The following is a 22,884-nucleotide window of genomic DNA, read 5'->3' as shown; positions in this document are numbered from 1 at the left end:
CCAGCCTGGGCAACCAAAGTGAGACCCTGTTTTAAAAAAAGAAAACAGAAAATAAGGCATCTACCACACTTCCTCAGTTAGAAGATGACACTAATTATCCACCATACTCTTGATATAACAATGCCTCAGGGAAGAAAAACAAATCTACATCATCAACTAAATAAAACAAAAGGAGTATTGGCCCTGACCCTTAAGATGCGTCATAAGGATCCACACCAATTTCAAAAACACTGCATATGATAAAAAATTACTAAGAATTGAAGGAATATAGTATATGTTATAGATATGAATAGACACTCTCAAAGGCAGTTAATTTTTTTTTGGAGGCAGGTCCAGGCTGGAGTGCAGGGGTGTGATCATGGCTCACTGCAGCCTCCTGAGCTCAAGTGATCCTCCCACCTCAGCCCCCCGAGTAGCTGAGACTACAGGTGTGTACTACCACACCCAGCTAATTTATTTTTTTGTAGAGACAGGGTCTTGGTATGTTGCCCAGGCTGGTCTCAAACTTCTGGATGCAAGTAATCTTCCTGCATCAGCCTCCCAAAGTGCTGGGATTACAGGTGTGAGCCACCAGGCCTGACCCAGTTAATTTTATAAAAAAGAAAAGAAAAAATAATCTGTAAAGCAGTGTGTGTATATACATATACATATACACACATGTATATGTGTAATTTTATTCTACTTTGAAAAAAACTGAGGGATATGCAACAAACTGTAATCAGTTGTGGTCTTCTCTAGGAGGTGGTGTTCTTGATCTTTTTGTAATGAGCATTATATCACTTTTGAAATCAGAAAAAAAAAACGCTTATAACAATACAAAAAGAAATCTAAAACTAACATGCACATCAAGAAGCTTTCAAATGTGCGGGAGGACGAGGACAGGCAGGCTCGGGGTTCTAGAGAAGCACCTAGGCAGTGTGGAAAGGGGCTAGATGGAACACACAGAACAAGTGTCTACCAAAAAGGAGCTGCACTTCGACCTCGAGTCTGGAAAGACTGGACTAGACTAGGGGTGTGAGGAGGAGGAGGAGGAGGAACACATGTGGGATCCACGGGAAAAGGCGGAATGGACTGCAGCACAGGGACTCTGCGGTGTGGCTTCTCTCTTGGCAGCAGAGGGAAACTAAGAGCCTCTTACGAACCGGCTCCTGCACCTTAGTGGTACTGGGGGACATTTAAACTACCTAAAGACCTGGCCATCGCCCTAATGGAGTTTAGGAATCCACTCAGTATTCTGTGGCAGGCTTCAGCTGCTGGCTGGTCTTTTTCATTCTTGCCTATGAAAATTCTTGAAATGGGAGTCTCAAAATACCTGCAAAGTAGCTACACCAATAGAGGTAGGTAGCTTTTTTTTTTTTTTTTTTTTTTGAGACAGGGTCTTGTTCTGTTTCCCAGGCTGGCATGCGATGGCATGGTCTCAGCTCATTGCAACCTTGGCCTCCCGGGTTCAAGTAATTCTCCCTGCCTCAGCCTGGGTAGCTGGGATTAATAGGCATGTGCCACCACGCCCACTAATTTTTTGTATTTTTAGTAGGGACAGGGTTTTGCCATGTTGGCCAGGCTGGTCCCAAACCCTTGACCTCAGGTGATCCGCCTGCCTCAGCCTCCCAAAGTGCTGGGATTGCAGGCATGAGCCACCACACCCAGCCGAGGTAGCTTTTAACGTTAAAAATTTTGACAGTAAATTTATGGAGCCTCCAGACTAATGGGAAGAGGCCTTAATTCCCTCCTTCCATGATGGGCCCTCCCTAAACCACCTCTCGAGGGTCCCTCCACTCCTCATCAGTGATGCTAAAACTTGCCTAACTTATCACAACCTCTTTCCACCATCCAAGGTCTACCATGGGAGCCTGCCTAAACTCTACCCCCAACAATGTTAGGCCATGCCCCACATGCCGCCTCCTCAGAGTGACTGCTGTAGGCAAACGGACTGATCAAGAGAGGGCAGTCCAGGGCAAGGAGGCAGACCTCATCCATGGGCAGGTGGGTCAGTGGTCACCATGCCAACTCCTCATGGTGACCTGGGACCTGCCAGAGCCAGGAGGCCAGGGCAAGCCTTTGTGCTGCTGGTCCTGGGAGGGAAGAGGGATCCTCCCACTACGGCCACCCCGGCCACCTACCTCACTGCGCTGCTGCTCCAGCATCTTCACCTTCTTCTCAGCTGCGCCCAAGGCCGCCACCTCTGGGACCTTACCTGCCGTCACACTAGCCTGGGGAGAAGCACAGAGGGGCCTTCACCAAAATCTCAATACAAATTATCTCACCCACTCAGTGCTCCTCTAAGGCCCCTCACCCCTGTGGCCCCAGTTCTCTGTCTCCTATCTCCCTACTCCTCCCACCCACCAGGACAGCACTAACCGTCCCAGTCATGACTACGTCCCCTTCTAGAAGTCTACAAGGTGATGATTCCCCCTCCCTGACTCAGGGTGGCTGCCAGGCCCTCTCCCCTTCCCTTCTGCCCTCCCCATAGCCACTCTCCCTGCTTAGGTACAACCTCTAAGGTACTACCAGCCACTCTCCTCACCCCCTACACACATTGGCCAAAAAACTCTGTGGCCTGGAAGGTAAGACATTTGAGATATAGATATAGACAGATATAGCTATATTCATTCTATAAAACATATGTTTTATAAAACTTTCATAAAAGTTAAAGTTACATAAAATGTTTATTTAAAAACACTTTTAGAAAGATGCAGAAATAAAGATCTGTGTAGTACACATAGATGTTTCCCAGCTCTGTCCTCTGTAAGGGGCTAAAGCAGAGACATCCAGCAGCACTGAGTACACCTAGTGCTCGGTTGGTTTCTAAATATCATTTTCTTTTTATTAAAAAGAAAAAAGAAATAGGGCTGCTTTGAGGGGCTGGAGCAGATAAAATATAAGGTGGAGCAGATAAAATATAAGGTGGAGCAGATAAAATATAAGGTGAGTTTGGTACATCTTACAGTGCCAGAAAGTAAGGAAGTGCTCACATGAATAATACTAATAACAATAATAATAAAAGGGCACAGGAGACAACCTGAAAAAAACTTCTATGGCCAAAACAGGAACACTTTGAACAGCAAAATACATCACAATAGTATTAGATTGTAAGTCACAGTATGAAATAAATATTCTTGAGTTCATACTGATAGAACAAAATAGCTGAATACATAAATAAATGGGGAGAAGGGACAGCTCTTCCTTACAAAAGAATTCCGATTAATAATAGGAAGAATGAGTAAAGTACAAAATCACCATTCCATTACTACAGGAATAACTGTTGCAGGTGGAGATCCACCAATGGACACTAAAATCAGTGAGTGAAAGTTTAAGGAAAAATAGAGTACTTGCAGAGTCTCAAAAGTTGCTTCTCAAAAATAAACATTTATTAATTACAAAGGGAAAATTGGTCACTTGTTTGCAGAGAAACTTGAAAGGCAGCACTTGAGCAAGTGATGAAGGTTAACAGTAGTAAAACATTGACGTCATGTACCCCTGGTCTGCTGGATTGAGAAATGTTCTGCACACTCTAATGTAAATAGAACGCGACCTCCGTGAAATTCTTGCCAAAACACATAACCTCAATCTCATCATGAGATCCAATCACTTGTGAGGCATCAATCTTGACAGCAAATAAGCCCAAACTGAAGAACATTCTACAGAGTAACTTGCCAGTACAACTCAAAAGTGTCAAGGTCATGAAAAGCAAGGAACAACTAGGAACTGTCACAGACTAGAGGAAACGAGAGAGATGAGATAACTGAATGCAATGTGAGATCCCAGACTCCAAGCCGGCACGCGACAGGACGTGAGTGCAAATCTGGTGAAATCTGAATAAAGTCTGTAGTTTACTAAGTAGTACATGCCGTTAATTCCTAGTTTTGATCATTCAACCAGGGTTCTATAAGATGTTGCCATTAGGGGAAGTAGAGGAAGGGGATAGGGGAACTCTCTGGACTATTTTTGCAACTCTTCTGTAAGTCTAGTTATATCAAAATAAAAAGGTTTAAAGGTTAAAAAAAATAGCAAGTGCTGGAGTGAAACAGCAGACAAGGCCAGTAGTCCAAAGGGTGTGTGTCGACTCTATCTCCAAGTCCCTCTGTGATGGACACCAAGACCCTCGTCTTCTCTGGGCTTCATACAATGAGAAGCTCAAACAGAAGAAGTTTCTGACATTGTCCTGGACTTCTGACATTGTCCGCCATCATCCTGGAATCAGACTCTCTCTATTCTCAGCATTCTCTTTCCCTCCACACTGCACCCCCTAGAGGCTTCGGGGAGGGCTGGGGGCAGAGCTTGCCCCCTACAGGCTCAGGCCTGTAAGCACACCATAGCACCAAGGAACAAGGTGAGGGGGAGCCCTCCATGGAAGGTCACCCCCTTTGAGAAAGGGGACAGACAGGCCTGCCCACTTGAAATCTGCGGCATCTTGGATGGGAGCTGTGCTTGGCAAAAAGGTCAACAAGTTACTGGGGAAGGAGGAAGCGGGTGGACTCCAGGTTCTAGGGTGGAGCACCCTGAACCTCCACGAGGGAGAGAGGAGTCCACGTGGAGTCAGCAGAGCTGGCTGCTGGCACCAAATCTCCCCTAAAGAGCAACAGCTAATGTTCACTGTTTATGACACTAAACCTACTTTACAAGCATTGCATCACTGAATCCTCACAACCACCCCTTGAGGCAGGTGTTACTATCTTCATTTTACAGAGGAAACTGAGGCCTAGGAGTCTTATATGACCTATCCAAGGCTGCAGTGCTGGTAAAAGGTGGAGCTAGTATTCTACCTGCATGCAATTCCAAGGCACACTTGTTGCCCCTCTGTAACACACGCCTCTTATGGGACAGGAGACCCTGGGGCAGAAGGGCAAGTTGCTCCCACTCTCAGATAGGGCAGGAAGAGCATCTGGCTCGGGGCTTTCAAGGAAGATGAGTGGAGATTAAAGGGCACAGGAAAAGTAAAGAGACCTGCCCAGGGAATTCCACACCTGAGGCAGCTCAGAGAACCCAGGGCAGAACAACTGAGTCCACAAGTCCCTTCCACAAGATGGCAGACAAGGCAGGATCTGATGTGGGGAATAAAGGGAAGAAAAGAGGATCTCCATGGGCTGGGATTCAGAAGACCAGGGAAGAGCAGACTTTTGCCATTTATCAGCATGTTTCCCTGGCCGTACCCTACATCTGCCTGACAGCAGGTCACGCAGAAATCCTAATTATATGATGTTACATGACCTCCCCAAACCTACGGCCATCGCTACAGAATGGAATAATAGTCCCAGCCTTGCCTACTCTATATGTAGAGATGAGGCCCAAGTAAGATAATAGATTTGCAAGTCCTGGATAAACTCTACATTGCCACACAGTAATAAGAAATTAAGCCATTACGGTAATTACTACTATTGCATAGGTGTAGGGTGGGTTAAAGACACTGAGCCCTACTGTTCAGCTATTAAACCCCATTAAAGGGTGAAATTAAAACATGTTGGTAAAGAGTTGGGACTCAGCTCTGCAGCAAGGCGAATGGTAACAACTGGGCAAGCGGTGCAGAGTCTGCTCCTGCTTGGGACCTGGATGTGGCCAGTGCTGGGACTAGAGGAGGATGGGGGAGTGGGCCAGCCCTGCAGCATCACCAGACCACACCAAAACTGGCCAGTACCCTCCCCTGTCCACTTTAGAGGCTCCAGAGACACAATCCCAGGAGCTTAGCAGAATCCAAGGGAGCTTGCTCAACCAAACAACCTAATTCTGCCAGGAATATCAAAGATGTTAAATTGACTTTTGGGAACCACTCTCTAAGACAGACTTTGACAAACTGGAATGTGTTTAGGGAATGCACCCAGACTGAGCAAATAACTCAACACTGCCTTCTATGAGCAATGGCTGAAGGAACTGGAGTTATTTAGCCAGGAGAAGAGAAGGCTTATGAGGCCCACAGAGCCACAGTGACTCCCAGCAGCCTCTAAGCATGGAGGTCAGGCCAAGTAAAGAAAAAAACATGTAACAGCTACAACCTTCTACCAGTGGCACTGGCTGCAGGAGGAAGTAGGCTCACTGTCACTGGAGGTGGTAAGCAGAGGCTGAGTACCAGCAACCAAGGATGCTACAGAAGGAATTTCTGACCACATACCTGCTGCTGTCCGGCCACCGCCTTCTTGCCTGCCCCTTCCATCTTCGGTGAGCCTGGCTGCCCAGACGCACCCTCTTTGTTGCCATTGCTCATCAATAACTTCTTGAGCTCCAAATTTTCCTCCCTGGGATGGAGGTAAACAGAGAAGTCACAACGCTGGCCCTGAGTTAAGAAACCTACAGGGTTCCTTAATGCTCACTGTCGCATGAGTTGCAGCTGAGCCCCAGGGAGTACTGCGGGATCCTGAAACCTGCCCTCAGGGAAAAGCAAAAAGGGCATCTTCAGCCACCTTGCTCTCAATCTGTGGGCTTCCCTGGAGGCCTCTGATTGTCAATGGCAGGGTTTCCCCAGCTGTGGAATTTCTATGCACATAAGACCTTCAGGATAAATTAAATAACCCTGGATCACATTCTAGTGAGAAAGTGACACCCTTTCCAATTATCTTCACATTTCCTGTGTAGACCATGGAGACAGTGCGAACTTGGTGCTAACAGACCCTGGGCACTTCTCTAGTTACTCGCCAGTCTCCCTTGTTAACACAGAAGTGCAGGCTGCAGACTCAGAGCCTTCAATGTGCAATGATACTTAGCCTGAATTTATTAACGTCCTTTCATTTTCCTTGTATTTAGAGTTATCTTCTATTTATCACAGATAACGCTGTTTTCCACTTACTCTAAAGTTTTTTTTATAATTTTAAGTAAAAATATGAATCAAATTAAAGTAAAATGCTAAGTAACTAATAAGGCAGGTGATAGAGGATATTGTAAAATTAGTGATTTTAGTCAGGTCTGACTAAAATGTTTCTTTCTTTTTTTTTTTTTTGAGATAGGGTCTCATTCTGTCACCCAGGCTGGAGTACAGTGGCCCAATCTCAGCTCACCATAGCCTCGACTGCTCCTACTCAAGTAATCCTCCCACCTCAGCCACTCCCCACCTCCCCCACCACACACCCCCACCCTCTTGAGTAGCTAGGACTATAGGCACACCACCATACCTGGCTAATTTTTTTGCTACTTTTTGTTGGGGCTGAGGGAGGGGTGGTGATGCATTTCACCAGGCTGGTCTCAAACTCATGGACTCAAAGCAATCCTCCCACCTTAGCCTCCCAAAGTACTGGGATTACTGGTGTGAGCCACCATGCCCGGTCACCATTTCTTTATGTTCTATTTGCCAGCTGAGTTTCCACTTGAAAAGCCAATAAGTAAAGTGACTTTCCCAAAGTCATACAGGAAAGACTTGCATTCTTGCCTTCTAATCCGTGAGTCTTTTCCCCAGCTTCGGTTTTTGAATCCATGGATGGGGTCAGTAGGGCTATAAAAACCCCAAAACTGCATCCTTGGCCATCCAAAAGCAAATAAATTACACACTGATTCAAAATAACCAATGGCTCAGTAGTTAAACATTACTTCTGTGGCCATACTTAAGAAGTTTATATTCCTTCTCTTTCTGTTGATTCTAATAAGAAAAAGAGGAGGAGGAAAAAACAGTGGCAAGTCTTGTCTATAACAAAGGCCTTTCCTATATGTGCCTGAGCCTAACTGGCACCCAACAGATGACTCATCCCCCAAATTGTCCAGGGCCACAGTGCAGGCAGGAATTGTGGCCACTCAGAGGATGGAGAGCAAGGAGGCCCAAGTTCATGTTGTAAGACTCCAATCAAGTCCCTGCCTCTCCCTGGGCCTCAGTTTCCCCTCTGCACAGTGAGGGGTCTGGCCTGCATGATCTCCAAGGGCTTGTCAAGCCCTGACAGTCAAGATCAGTGTTTCCCAAGGCATGATCCTGGGCCTACCTCCGTCATAATCACAGAGACTCCTGGTGAAATGCAGGCTCCTAGGTCTTGCCTAAGACCTGTCAATTCAGAATCTTGCAAAGGAAGGAAGGGAAGGCATATAAACTTGTAATGCCTTTCCCTGACCCTCAACCCTCAGTTAAGTCTAAGCCCGCTAGTCCAGAGGCGGACCTCTGATGTTCTCAGGAAGACAGAGCAGGTCAGGATGGTGACCAGCAGGAGGCAGCAAAGTCCTGAGTCCTCTGGCACAGCCAGTTCACCGTTAACAGGGGAGAGAGGCGAGTGTTGGAGGAGGAAGTAAGTGCAATCTATGCTGATTTTCTTCTGAAGCTCTCAAAGCACTCTATATACTTCCCAAGGTGGCAAAAGGGCCAGAGAGAAAATACCAAAGGAGCCAAGGAGAAGGATCAAGAGACATAACCTCCAAACAGGGCTCTGGGCACAGGGCCCCGGAGCCACGGTCCTCAACCCAGGAATCAGTGCTGCACACCAGCCCCTCCTCCTGCAGCCCCCACTCCTCACCCCTTCTCTGAGGGGCCTGAACTTACCGCAGCCTCTCGGCAGCCTGATCCCGCTGTTCCAGGCCCTTGTCCAACTTGGCCTTCAGAGCCTCGTTCTCCTTCCGAAGCTGCTCACACAGGGTCTGCCGGCAAGGGAACAGGCAGGGTGAGGGGAAGGAGGGGACACCTCCCAGGTGCAGGCGGAACTAGAGGACAGGGACGGGCTGCAGCCACTCCAGGGCCCAGCTCCTTATTCCCTTTGCCTGGCCTCACCCAATCCCTATCTAAGGAGCTAAGCCACTTGGCCACCCACGTGTCCTCTCCCCTGGGAGCCAACTACAGAGAAGCCTGACCAAGAATCAGCGGTGGGGCCTTCTGCTCCTCCAAGACAGACAGCTCCATCCCTTCTCCTTCGTCCCTGCTCCCACTGCCGAGACCCCTGTTCCCCACCAGCCTCCCCTGGCTGACTTCTACTCTTCCTTTGAAGTCTTAGTTTAAATCTGTCTCCTCAGAGAAGTCCTCCCTGACTCCCCCATCCAGCTACATTAGGCCAACTCTGTTATCCTTGCTCACAGCCCCCTGCTTTTATGCTTCTCAGCACCTGTGACAGATACAGCTAAAGAACTGTTTGTGCTGCTATTTTCTTAATATCTACCCCCCTTACTCCCAATGAATTCCTGAGCTCCTGGAGGGCTGGGACCCCTAACCATTCTCTTGTTCACGGTCAGATCCCCAGCCCCCAGCTCAAAGTCTGTGGAAGGAACAACGTGACTGAACAGCCGAATGGACAAATGAACAGGCGAGTCGTGGGGGGCCTGGAAGACACATCAGTTTGCAGGTGTGAGAGGTACCCAGTGTTGCCAAGGGGAAAGTCAGAAGACGGGGCATTCAGTCAGGACCTCACTATGCCCTCACGCCCTCACAATGTGGCTGTAACACTTGGTTCCCTCCTCTACAAAAGAAAGACAACTGTTTCTTTTTTTTTTTTTTTTTTTTTTTGGAGACAGAGTCTCGCTCTGTTGCCCAGGCTAGACTGCAGTAGCATGATCTCAGCTCACTGCAACCTCCACCTCCCAGGTTCAAGAGATTCTCCTGCCTCAGCCTCCTGAGTAGCTGGGACTACAGGCATGTGCCACCACGCCTGGCTAATTTTTGTATTTTTAGTAGAGACGGGTTTCACCATGTTGGCCAGGCTGGTATCAAACTCCTGACCTCAAGTGATCCTGCCTCAGTCTCCCAAAGTGCTGGGATTACAGGCGTGAGCCACCACACCCAGCCCAGGGACAACTGTTTCTTCTCTGCCTCCTCTATAGGGCTGCTGAGAGGGACAGATGAGACAGTGAGAGTGGAAGTGTCCATGAACCATCAGCCACTTGCTTATGTGTGGGGACTCATGTTGGAAGCTCTGTGAACTGGGGATGAAAGGGGGGTCACCAGACTCAGGACCTCACAGGCTGCAGGGAAGGAAAGGTGCTGACTAGCAACGCTAACATGCACAGAGTTGTTCAATCTTTCCACAAATCCTCACCGAACACCTGACCTGTGCCAGGTACATGGCTGGGTGCTTCTTCATATACTACCTCACTGGTGCCTCACGACTTCCCCAAAGCTAAGTAACTCATCTCTATGTTAAAGGTGGGGAAACCAGGTAAAATGATACAGTCTAACAGGTGCACAGCTGCTAAGACTCATCCCTGGGAGTAAAACTCCATCTGGCAGACCCTACACTGGTGTCTCTTTCCCCTGTGATGAAAGATCAGAGAAGGGAGAGAGATGGTGCCCAAAGGAGGGGACAGTCTTTGAGCTGGGCCAGCACCAGGGCCATTCACTAAACAGCCATCTGCTGCCTTCCATCTCCCAGGCCCGTTGCAGGTAGATGCAATCATGTGACTAGTTCTGGCCAACAGAAGAGGTGCGGAAGGGACAAGCATCACTCCTGGGTTGTCCTATGCACAATTCCCCAGTCTCTTCTTCCTGGTAGCAGGGGCTGATGTGGATGCCTCGTTCTCTAAAGGACACTGGAAGGTGGGGCCCCTTTCTCCCTGGGATTCTGAGGAACTGTGTAGAGCAGTTCCTCAGAATCCCACACGGAACAGGAGCGAAAACTTTTGTTGTGTAATCCAGGGAGATTTCAGAGTTGTTTCATTTCTGACTCACACAGGAGACTCTTGGGAAGGCTGAATGGAGGACACAGCCTTAAACTGGAGGTGGCTGGACAATGAGGGAGATGAGGCTCAGAAAACAGAAAACTGGCTGGGCATGGTGGCTCACACCAGTAATCCCAGCACTTTGGGAGGCTGAGGCAGGAGGATCGCTTGAGCCCAGGAGTTCAATACCAGCCTGGGCAACGTGGCAAAACCCTGTCTCTACTACAAATACCAAAAAATTGGCCAGGCATAATGGCGTATGCATGTAGTCTCAGCTATTCAGGGAACTGAGGTGGGAGGACTGAGCCCAGGAGATCAAGGCTGCAGTGAGCTGTGGTCGCACCACTGCACTCTAGCCTGGGTGGCAGAGCAAGACCCTGTCCCCCACCACCCCTCAAAAAAAAAGAAATTGAAAAATTATTGTTGAGTCCATTCAATGCCTAGCAGAGAGCCTTATGCTATACCTGACCTTGAACATGTTTAGTGAACCAAGAAACAAATCAGTGAATGAATGAGGAGGAACTGGATTAATATACCTCCACCCAGGCAGTAAAAATACCCGAGATGCCATGTCTCTGGGTGAGGCCTCCAGGGAACAGAATGGCCTGCTCCTGGTCCCTAAGGGAAGGCCAGGACAAGGCCTCACTTACTGTTCTACCATTGCAGTCTAGAGGGCTGTTTCCCTGGAGTCTCTGGGTCAATGCCCTGGGTGCAAACCGGCCAATGCATAGAATCATCAGAGGTCATAAAGATCATCACCTTCCATCCAAGGCGCTACAAGAGCTAACCTCTGAGTTCATTTGATCATTTATTCTTTTGTTCATTCATTCATTCACCAAATGTGTATGAAGTAGCAGGAACTGGGATGCAACAGTGAATATAACAGACATGGTGCCTGCCCCCCTCAAGCTTACCTTCTAGCAGAGAGTATAAGAAAAAAAAAGAGTATAAGAAAAAATTTATTAAATAAAATTATTACAAACTATGATAAGAGCTAAGAAGGAAATAAATAGGGAGGGGCCTGAAATAAAGAATAACAGAGGTTGGCAGGACCCCTTTTAGGGGACCTGGGATCTATCCCCATCTCAAAGCTGAAAAGTGGATGCACAAAGTGCTCTCACCCCAGACACCTTCCCACCCTGCCCACAGCCCAGGCACTGTGCCAGGCTCACCTTGCCAGGGTTCGGCCTGGATACCTTGAAGCCTCACTGACATCTTAAAGGGGTTCCTTTCTCTCAGCCTGGCCCTCCAGGCCTCTGCCTCTCGTTCAGCCTCACCTCCCAAAACACCCCTCCCCTCCAGGTAGGATAAGCGTCCTGCGTGCTCCTCTGCCCCCACACTTCTCCTCACACTGCGTCTCCAACCTGGTTGCCCTTCCTGCTTTTGGCAACCCAAGGTCACGCAAGGGGGACTCCCCCTTCTGCCATCAGTGGGGCACTTGAGTGCCTGCTGACATGAATGAGACCATAGACCAGAGGTAGACCATAGACCATAGACCAGAGGGCCTGCAGGGAGTAAGGAGGCTTCAAGTCACGGCTCTGTCACTAAGGTGGCGGGCGCTCAGATCACAAGCAGTCCCTCAGAAGCCTCTGTATTGCCATCTTTAGAATGGTCACCAATTATAACTGAACACTTTCTTGCTGCCAAAGCCTGCAAGGCTAAGACCCTCTGCCCAGTGTGGATGCCCGTCATGAATTCTGAATGGGGACCTCTCTTCCAGCATGGACTAGGTTCTGGACCACACTGGGGGCATCCTGTACATGGCCTCATTTAATGCAGCAATCTAACCATGGAGGCACTCCTAGCTCATGTTACTGATAGGAACATTGGGGGACAGAGAGGATGAGTGACTTGTCCAAGGTCATGTAGCAATAAAGGGTCATACTGGAACCAAGGACCATATAACTCCAAGGTCTGGTCTAGCCTAGCAAGGAAATCTGGCCATTCCCCACAGCCCAGGGAAGCTTTTAAAAGGAAGTCAATAGGGGAGTCAGGTTGGGATGGTGGTCAAGAGTATGGGCTTTGGAATGCAAGAGATCGAGATTCCAATCCCAACTTCACCATTTATCAGCTAGGTGACCTTGGGCAAAAAAAGGGATGCTTCCCCACCTGTGAAGTGGTGATAATGAGGGTGCCTACCCTGGGGGGAAAGGGGCATAACAAAAGGAGCTGACCTTTGTTCCCTCCCTTCCCATCCCTCCACCCTGCACATGAGAAAGAAAGGCAGGACTGCTGGGGGTATCCCCAACCATGACACTCACATTGCCCATCCCATATTTCCCCATTTCCTTCCTCTTCCTCATCCCTCCCCACAACTTCCTTATCCTGTTCATCACCCTGAACAAAAAGCCCAAAGTCTGCCCACAACACAGCCTTCAGAAGTCCCCACAGTACCCGTGGATTCCCAGGAGCGGGAAGGCGGGAAGAGCTCGGGGGGAAGCACGCCTGCCTGTCTCGGGCCGCCCTCCCCGTGTGCCTCACCTGCAGGATGGAGGTGCGCTGCTCATTCTTGTGCACCTTGGATGCCAGTCGGTTGAACTCCAGGGCCATGCGGCCCAGGTGGGTGAAGAGCTGGCCGTGGTCCGGCTCCTCAGCACACACACTCAGTGTGGTCTCCAGGCGCTGCAGGTGCAGCATCAGGTTGCCGTCCTCATGGGGCAGGGGGCCCAGCACCTGGAGAGGGAAAGGGCACATGGCCCACTCTTCACCAAGGCCTGAGTAGGCGCCGCCAGTCCATTCTCCCTCTGCTTCCTCATTTCTCATGACTCAGTTTCCCCTGTAACCCCAGCTCAGCCCAGGGAAATTCTCCAGTTATGCAGGTTCCCTGTCTGGGGCTGACTCACAGGGCAGGACCCAGGACCCACAGGCCACTGGTGGCTCCACAGCAGCGGGGCCACCATCCTCCCACACACTGGGCCTTGCAGAGTGCCTGACAGTAAGTCACTTGTCTGCCGGACCTCAGCATCCTCATCTACCAAATGGCCGCACAACCCTTCTCTCCCTTCAACCTCACAGGGTTCTTAGGACCATGAATTGACCCCTGGGAGCAGCAAGCCCAGAGAATGGACATCACTGTACAGTCAGCCCTCCATATCCATGGGTTCCGCATCCATGGATTCAACCAACCACAGATCAAAAACGTTGTAAAAAAACAAACAGGCCGGGCGTGGTGGCTCACGCCTGTAATTCCACCACTTTGGGAGGCTGAGGCGGGCAGATCACAAGGTCAGGAGATCAAGATGGCCTGAGTGGTTAAACCCTGTCTCTACTGAAAATACAAAAATTAGCTGGGCATGGTGGCACGTGCCTATAATCCCAGCTACTCGGGAGGCTGAGGAAGGAGAATTGTTTGAACCAGGGAGTCGGAGGTTGCAGTGAGCAGAGATCGCACCACAGCACTCCAGCCTTGGCAACAGAGTAAGACTCTGTCTCAAAATAAAACAAAACAAAACAAACAAACAAACAACAAAAAAAAAAACTGTATTGAACATGTACAGAATTTTTTTCTTGTCATTATTCCCTAAACAATATAGTATAACAAAATTTAGCATTTACATTGTATTAGATATCATAAGTAACCTAGAGATGATTTAAAGTATACAGGAGGATGTGCATAAGTTATAGGGAACTACTACACCATTTAACATAAGGGACTTGAGCATCCATGGATTTTGGTATCCTCAGGGAGTTCTGGAACCACTCTCCCATGGATACCAAGGGACATCTGCATATACATCCTGCAACCTCCGCCTCCTGGGTTCAAGCGATTCTCCTGCCTCAGCCTCCTGAGAAGCTGGGATCACAGGTGTGCACCACTACACCGGGCTAACTTTTGTATTTTAAGTAGAGATGGGGTTTCACCGCAACGGCCAGGCTGGTCTTGAACTCCTGACCTCAGGTGATCTACCCACCTCAGCGTCACAAAGTACTGAGATTACAGGCGTAAGCCACCGTGCCTGGCCTACATGTGTGTCTTCTGGGGAATAGTCCAAGCATTCATCAGCTTCTGAGGACCGAAGACTCAAAACCGTTTAAGAACCACAGCTTCAGATATTTCAGAAAATCCCAACTAGTACAGTATATAAGAAATAAAGCACACCGTGGGCAAGATAGTCCATTCCCTCTCTAGTCTATCTGGAATACTCCTACTAAAGACAATTGCCTTTGTTACACCAATTCCATACCCAAGGACCTACAGTGTTACCCTGCCGCAGACGGCACTGGGCCCAGCTCCCCTGATGGGCATCTAAGGCCCTACGGCCGCAGGTCCCATCTGCAGCAGCATCCTGTTGGGCTCCCCACTTTACCCTGCCTGAACCCACACACACCAGGTCCGGTGCCTCTGCAGGCTTCAACCCAAGTGTCCTCTCTGCCTCTGCAAGTTCTGCTCATCCTTCCCACCCTGCCCATGGCTCAGCTCCTCCAGCAGCCTCCCAGAAACAGTTATGCGAATCACAGGACATCAGAGCTACAGGGAGCCTCAGAAATCAGACTGGGAAACCAAGCTACGGGGAGGAGGAACTTGCCCAAAGTCGCCCAGTAAGTCAGAGGCAGAGGTATAATGAGAACTGAGGTTTCCTGACTCGCTATCCAGTGCTCTGCTGCATTGACCTCGCATTTCTCTGAACTCTGGAGGAATGGCAATGACTATAACCACAACTTCAGGCATTCCCTGAACACCTGTGTAACGGCGTCAGTGCCACATTCTAACAAGAGGAAATGCTGCTGTTTCAACTCTGCATCCATTCCCCCACTGCCTCTTTCCATAAAGGAGCTGAGGTGGCAGATGCTGCTCTATTTAGGGCTCATGCAATGCTTCCCATGCCAGCGACTTCTCCAGACTACAAGCTTCAGAGCACGGGGGGGCTGTGTTGTCTTGGCTCAGTGGCTCAGCAAAGACAGGGCACACCGTAGAGCTAATGAGGAACTTACTAAGTGAGTTAAAGTTATCGGTCCAAAGTCAGAGCGAAATGCTTTCTGAGCAGGGGATCCTGCCTCCATGGCCAGCATCTCAGAGCCCTCAGGGACAGAACAGGACAAGGGGACAGAAGGTTCCAGCAGACAGAACATAATGAGCCTTTCTAATACTCAGAGCTGCCTGAGGCCGTGGTGAACCTCTCAACACTGAAGACGTGCTAGTTAGCTAGACAACCACCTGAGGGGGCCTTGCACTGGGCACTGACAGGTACACGGGGCAACCAGTGAACACAAGCACATTTGTCAGCCAAACCTTTGTGAAGGGAGGCAGCAGGGATCAACATATCAGTGAAGGGCCAGAGCACTTACTGCTTGCATAACAACAATTAAAGAAAAAAACTTGGCCGGGTGCGGTGGCTCAAGCCTGTAATCCCAGCACTTTGGGAGGCCGAGACAGGCGGATCACGAGGTCAGGAGATCGAGACCATCCTGGCTAACATGGTGAAACCCTGTCTCTACTAAAAAAATACAAAAAATTAGCTGGGCGTGCTGGCGGGCGCCTGTAGTCCCAGCTACTCGGGAGGCTGAGCCAGGAGAATGGCGTGAACCTGGGAGGCGGAGCTTCCAGTGAGCCGAGATCCGGCCACTGCACTCCAGCCTGGGCGACAGAGGGAGACTCCTTCTCAAAAAAAAAAAAAGAAAGAAAGAAAGAAAGAAAAAACTTAAAAGTGGGAAGGAAGAGAGAAGGGAGAAGGTAGGAATTTAGGACGTTTAAAGAATCTTCCAGACTTTTCACAATGGTTCTTCAATAAGTCTGTCATTTTAAGAGAGAACAGAAGGGATATAGTTAGGATAAAGGCAGCCAGCATTGTAAGCTGTGGAAAGAGGATGCTGGGCAGACGCTCCAGAGCTGTACGAGAAAGAGAGAGAGAGAGAGAGTGTGCGTGTGTGCGCATGCATGCGTGTAAGTGGAAGGCTGAGCCTCCTAACTGTGTACTCCAAGAGTCTGCACAAAGGGTAAATCACCTGTCTTACAGGGCCCCGGGCCTTCCTGACCCTTCTTTCTCCCCCAGGGTTGGAAGCCCACAGACCCAAAGGGCTGAGTCATAGTGTGCGGAGGTGCCTGGCCCCTGGTAGAAGGCAACAGGGCTGGCAAAGAGCCCAGGCTTTCACAACGGTCGGGTGCCTGTGTGCCCCAAGTCGGGGAAGTCACTAGCCCAGGAATTTGCATATGTGAGCGAGAAGTACCCTCTGCTCCTGCCCCTCGTGCATCCCCAAGTGACTCCAGGGTACCTAAGAGATCTGAACAGGTTCTGTGTCTATCACATGGTAGCAAGTGACAAGACAGAAAGGGGGCAGCAGGTCAAGGCCGGGGGCCTGCCCGTCCACTCACCGTTTCATTGGCATGGCTGCTGTTCTCTGGTGGAGAACTCTGCTCCTCAGGAGTGACCACTTCAAATTCAGAGGAGGTGCCCTGTGCAGAAAGGAAGTCAGGTGCTGACCGAGAGAAAAACAGCTCAGCCCTCCTCTGCGGCCCTGCGGCTGAGAGCAGCAAGGGGGACAGAATCTCTTCCCACTTTGAGTTCACAGGGACCGTTACATATCATCTCACATGAGATCACAAAGCAGGATTCTCGACAAGCCTGTCATAGCCCTTTACGTAATGTGAGGTCATATCCCCTCGATGGCCAATCCTCTTCTGTAGAAGGGAGATGTGGGATTAGCTGACCTTGAGCCAGCAGCACTGTAGGATTGCATTTTTTAAGGCCATGTACTTTTTAAATGCTTTCATGAGCTCTATTATTTCTCACAGTGACCCATGGAGTGGCTCAGAAGGTTATATCCTCTTTGGAAAGATGAGGAAACTACAGTATACAGTTGGTTAATGCAAAAGCAGGGACCGAACCCAAGACTGCAGATCCAGCATTCCTGCCACAGCCCCAGAGTTGTCTCTTCGGCCCAGATGTCTCTGATCGGTTTCCCAGAACACAGATGGCAGCTGTTACAGCCACCACCAAGCACGGCCCTGTGCTGGCCTTCCCAACTCCGTCCTGGAGATCCCAGAGGAGTGAACTCCTCTGAGAAAAGTCCCAGAGACGATTCAACAAATCTGGAGACTCTTTCAGGATTCAACCAAATCCAGGGTGGCCAAGGAATCCCAGATTTTTTCACATCTTTCCGTCATTCAACCAACCAAGATGCCAATGGCCCACCTGAACCAGCCGTTAGCTCTGGGATCCGGGATTTCCATGTCCCCCTTAAAACCGGTCTGCAGCCTCCCTTCATCCCAGAAAGGGGCAGGATAGATGAGAGGAGTCAGTGCTCAGCTTCCGGCTGACCCTCAGGGCCACCAAGAACTCACCTCTGGCTCTTGGCCCTGCCCTAGAAAGTCTCTCTCCTCCATCTACATTTTCCCATTACCCATGTAACCTCAAAACAGGTCCTTCTTTCCCTGCACCTGACCTGTAGGATAAGGATGCTGAACTATACAATCCCTTGTAGGATACCAAGCAAAACTTCTCCAGCCAGATCTGTAGATGGTTTCTTTCTTTCTTTCTTTCTTTTTTTTTTTATGAGAGGGTCTCACTCTGTCACCGAGGCTGGAGTCGTGGCATCAACATGGCTCACTGCAGCTTTGACTTCCTGGGCTCAAGTGACCCTTCTGCCTCAGTCAGCCTCCCAAGTAGCTGGAACCACAGGCACATACCACCACACTCGACTACATTTTTTTCTTAGAGAGATGGAGTCTCTCTATCCTGCCCAGGCTGGTCTCAAACTCCTGGGTTCAAGCAATCCTCCTGCCCCAGCCTGCCCAAATCCTGGGATTATAGGCATGAGCCACTGTGCCCAGCCTGTAGAAGATAGTTTCTGAGCCCTCTTTGAGAATGTGAGCTCCATGTCACATCTGTCTGTTTTCCTAGCACTGTGCACACTCAGTGATACTTAACAGTATACAACTTAGTAAGTGAGAAGAATTCCTTGTACATATCAGGGTCTTCCTGGTAAGTTTTAACTATGACCTTCATTTCAAAATGGGGAGGCTGAGGCCCCAGAGGGCTTGCGATGGACTTGCCCAATATCACCCAGTGAGTCGGAACACAGTTTCTTGACCTCGACCCTCTTGCTTTATGTTCTTGTATCTGTCAGTAGGACCTTGAGGTCCATCCAGACAACCTCCACCCATGACTCCAAATAAAACTTACACTGGATGGAGGCTTCTGGACTGGTGCTGGCTTGTCACTGGGGCACGCAGGGGCTGTGGGAGGTGCTGTGACATTTGAGTCCTTTCCTGGAGGAATGAAGAGAGCACAGATGAACTGACTGGGAAGGGGAAAAGCCCAGGTACCACCCTCACAAGGACAGCCCTTGACAAAAGAGTTCTCAGACAGGATTCCCCACTTGAGTCTAGGAGAATGGGAGGTGGTCTCATCAGGGCCAGGTAGTCTGGGAAAATGGCCTGCCGTGGAGTGACAGAGCAGAGCCTCAGCAGAGAGACCATGCTCCCTGGGCTTACTGGGAAAATCCCAAGTTGGCTGCTGCTCCTTGCTGCCCCAGACAGGCCTCAATGATAAAGACAATGATTTACAATTTTAAGGGTAGCCTGTGACCTAAGGATACACCAGGGGATGTGGGTTTTGGCATAAGAAGGGAGTTCACTGTGAAGGATTTGGGCAGTTTAGTTTCAGGGACAGTCAGAGGTACCCAGACTCCTCTTATACCTGTGAGCTCAGCCAGGGGGTCGAAGGAGCCCAAGGAGGGAGAAGGTGGTGGGAGCAGCTCATTGTCCTTCACTAGCTCCTCTGCCTTCTGCCGGAGCCTGGTCGCTTCCATCTGGGACTCTTCCAAAAGCTCCCCTAGAGGTATTGGGGAAGAGGAAGCAAAAGCATTTATTCAGTTCACTGTGCTGCTTCTCCCTGTCCCAGGCCCCTAACCCTGCTGCTGCCTGGCTTCCGAGGCTCCAGGCCCTGGACTTCACTCCCACCATTGCTCTGTGGGCCAAATGGGACAAACTCCATGCTGGCCCACCACAAGAAACAGGCTAGAGCAAGGAAGAGGGCCCAGCAATCGGGGGACACAGGAGCGGAAGGAATCTATGAGAAACTCCTCGCCCCGCCCCCCCACCAGCATTCTCTTTCTGCCCCACTCCCTTCACACCCAGCCAGGGGCCCCCCACCCTACCACCATAGCAGCCGGGGCTACCCACAGCCTGAGCCTCCAGGGCAAAGGGCTGCCTGCAGGGTGGAGACCTTGGATAATTCCAACCAGCCCTCTAGGCCTCCATTTGCCTTTTCCTACAAGCGGAGATGGGGAAACTTGACTCCTCCCTCCCCAGTCGGCTATCCCAAGCAAGGATCTGCAAGCAAGGAGAAAGCATTTTAAAAATCAGGGAGCCGTGCTCCCCTCTAAAACTTGAGACTAGAAAAGGGAGCAGCAAGGCAAAGGAAGAGTTTCAGGAGTGTGGAAGAAAGAGCCCCCTCTGGATGGGAAAATCAATGAAAGCCTTGCCTGGAGGAGAAGGGGATACAGCAACTGGGTGCTGAGGCACAGGGACTGTCGGTCATGTGGAGGGAGGTGGGGTTGTTCTAAAGCGGGGACGGCTTGAGCAAGAGCCAGGAGAAGAGAACTGGGGGATCTACCACCTCCTTGCTTCAAGCCAAACTCTGTTCCCTGCTCCAACACCTGGGAACACGTGCCCCAGTTGCCCTGGTGATGCCAGCTCTCCCCATCTCTCATGCCCCAGAAAGAGGAGGCCATTCTAGTTCCATGGCCACAAACTGGGCCTTCCAGCCCCCTCTCCCTGAGCCCACACCTCCCTCTTGGACCTGAGTCCTGTCATCCTGGTTTCAGGGTGCTGAGGAATCGGGGTTGGGAATACTGTCACCATGCTACACGGTGCATAGAGACAACTGTGAGGCAGGAGCCAGTGCTGGGCCAGGAGGGACGGGGATGACTTGGGCAGAGGCATATGCCAGCTTCATTCTCCACTGCTGGTAGACGGACTGGCATCACACTCTGCAGGGAGGGGCGCTCGCAGGGAGGGGACAGGGTCTGCTTTACCTAACATCTTTATCCCTTGCATTTTTTCCTTCAGCCGGGAATTCTCCTTCACTAGGCGCTCAAAAGCTGTGGATGCCTCTCCTGAGGGCACGCTGCCCCCAGGGTCGTAGATCCGGTACGGTCCTCTCCCTTCCATGAGGGTAGCTCAGCCCCTGCCGTGGTGCCCGCCTGGCTGTAAGGACAACAGCAGCATATCAGCAGGCTGGCCAGGCCATGGGGGCATTCTTTGCAGAGAAGCTCTACTGTGTCAATGCCCCAGAAGGCAGTCCCCCGCTTTAGGCTGGTCTGACCATATTACAGCAAAGCAGGACAGTCACCTCCTTTTATCTGGACACTTTGCGTCTATTAATACAACCTTAGAATGGCATTAGTTTCTCTTAGCAGCCTCAATGCATTGTTGACTTGTTTGGAACAGGAGTCCAAATAAACAGTAGGGTGCAATGTGGGATACAAGAAAGAACCTGGACTTGGGGAAAAAAAAAACCAAATCTGAGTTCATGTCCTGTCTGTGAGGTCCAGAAGAACAGGAATCCCATATGTTTTACCCATCATTGCATCCTCAGAGCCTACCACAGTATTAGCTATGAATTTTGCCCAATAAACACTAACTCAATTAAAGGCCTAGCCATTAATTTACTACGGGATTGTGGGCAGTCCCTTCCCCTCTCTGAGGGAGGGAAATGAAAGTCTTAAGTTAATTCAGTAATCTTTAAAGTGAAATGCTTGTACCCTAAGGGATAAGCAAGTCAACCCAGTCCAAAGTTCCATTTATATGTGTATCATCTTCTTCAAAAAAAGAAAAGAAAAAACACCCTGACTAATATTTAATACACCGTCACCCTCCTCCGTGAGTCTCATATCATGTATGGTCTGTCCCTTGCAGTTCTAAGGAACAGAGAATTTTTCATCAAACCACTGTCTATTTGCGCACCAAGGTTTTTTTAGTAATCTGTTCAGTTTCATCTGCTTTATGTCATTGAAACCAGTTGGAACGGTGATTTTAGAATCCTAGCTCCGTGACTTGGCAGAGCAGCTCTCTGTCCATCCACTCATCCATTCAACAATTACTTACTGAGCATCGACTCTGTGCTAGGCACCCGTCTGGGTGCTGAGGAATTATCAGCAAACAAAACAGACAAAACTGCTTCATGGAGTTTATAGTCTAGTGGTGAAAGCAGAGGAGGGTGGTGGGGAACACATTATTTCAGGTGATCAAAAAGTCTATGGACAAAAATTTGGCAGGGAAGGGTGAGGCAAGGAATTTCATGTTAAATGGAGCTGGCACGAAAGGCCCCATGGAGAAGGAGCTATTTTAGCAAAGACCTGAAAGGGGTGAGGGAACTAGCCATGAAGATATTTGAAGGAAGAACACTCTTGGCAGAGAGAACAGTAAGGGCAGAGGCCCTAAGGCTGAAACACCGAGCCAGCCTCCAGCCCTCCAAACAGCTCTCCAGCATGAAAGGGCCCCCAAGGCCTCCACTGGGGACCTCAGAAGGGTTTGGGGGCTCGGCATCTTCCTCCCAAGGTCACCACCCCCAAGACAAAAACTGTTTCATCAGGAATCCTCAAAGACCCTCCCAAGTCCACACCATGCTCCGCGGGTCCTTGGCTCTGCCAGGCGACTACGACCGTACCACCCTGTTCCCCGAATGGAAATGAAAGATCAGAGTGAGAAAGGATTAATGGCAACACCACCATCCTTGAGTCATCTCCTTGCCAGGCACTGCATTAAACCCTTCAGATATACAATCTTGGTGGAGCTGCACAGTATCTAACATGCATACTAATCTATCTGCATTTTACAAAGAAGAAGCTGAGGTTCAGAGAGGTTAAGTAACTCAGCCACGATGACCCGGCCAGCAATAAGAGCCAAGATGCAAAGTCAGCTCTGCCTGCTGTGACTCTAACCCCCACCACACTCACACAGCCAGGATACAGAGCCAGAGGGGCAGACAGGGAGTTCAAGCCTGTTTGTAGGGCAGCACCACGCTATCGGGTCACCTCTGGGCAGTTTCCCTTGCCCTGCAGCATGAGAACCAATAAGGACTTTTCCAAGAGCATCCATAGGATGGATTGGGCCAGACCAGAAAGAAAAACGAAGTTCTGATGAGCAGGACCCCCGCTCCCAAAGACTGACAGACACAAGATGAATACACCATGTGGGAGGCACCCACACCCTGCTGAGCCCGAGAGGCAAAGGACGGCTACCCACACGCCCATCACAAGTCATCACCCGGCTTAGGGGCGACTTGTTTTTAACCTGAAAGGTCAATGTTCTACAGCAAAGCACAAAGCACAGATGTTTCCACTGAACTAAGAAACAGTGTGGGGGCAGCACTTAGCACTGTAACTGGCACAAAGTAAAGTACT

The 22,884-nt window shown here is 49.8% G+C and overlaps 1 protein-coding gene across 18 annotated transcripts in view; it reads right to left on the bottom strand.

Annotated features, from left to right (window-relative positions):
- LOC105466855 (TNFAIP3 interacting protein 1) overlaps window positions 1–22,884 on the bottom strand; it is a 56,407-nt gene that overhangs the window by 13,640 nt on the left and 19,883 nt on the right. For 15 of the 18 annotated variants that reach the window (XM_011715953.3, XM_011715955.3, XM_071098207.1 and 12 more), the window contains exons 2-9: window positions 20,515–20,686; window positions 19,176–19,310; window positions 18,660–18,745; window positions 16,850–16,930; window positions 13,021–13,212; window positions 8,441–8,535; window positions 6,104–6,227; window positions 2,121–2,210 (exon numbers count right to left, since the gene is read on the bottom strand). In XM_011715953.3, coding sequence (XP_011714255.2) covers window positions 2,121–2,210; window positions 6,104–6,227; window positions 8,441–8,535; window positions 13,021–13,212; window positions 16,850–16,930; window positions 18,660–18,745; window positions 19,176–19,310; window positions 20,515–20,650 — 939 coding nt within the window. In that variant the 5' untranslated portion in view covers window positions 20,651–20,686. The remainder of the gene's footprint in view (window positions 1–2,120; window positions 2,211–6,103; window positions 6,228–8,440; window positions 8,536–13,020; window positions 13,213–16,849; window positions 16,931–18,659; window positions 18,746–19,175; window positions 19,311–20,514; window positions 20,687–22,884) is intronic. The other 3 variants (XM_071098216.1, XM_011715958.3, XM_071098215.1) reach the window with 1 other exon arrangement.

Source organism: Macaca nemestrina, chromosome 6 (genome assembly GCF_043159975.1).
Source record: "Macaca nemestrina isolate mMacNem1 chromosome 6, mMacNem.hap1, whole genome shotgun sequence".
NCBI classification, from domain to species: Eukaryota; Metazoa; Chordata; class Mammalia; order Primates; family Cercopithecidae; genus Macaca; species Macaca nemestrina.
Note: the sequence above shows the minus strand (reverse complement) of the source record. Positions and strands in the feature narration are given on the sequence as shown.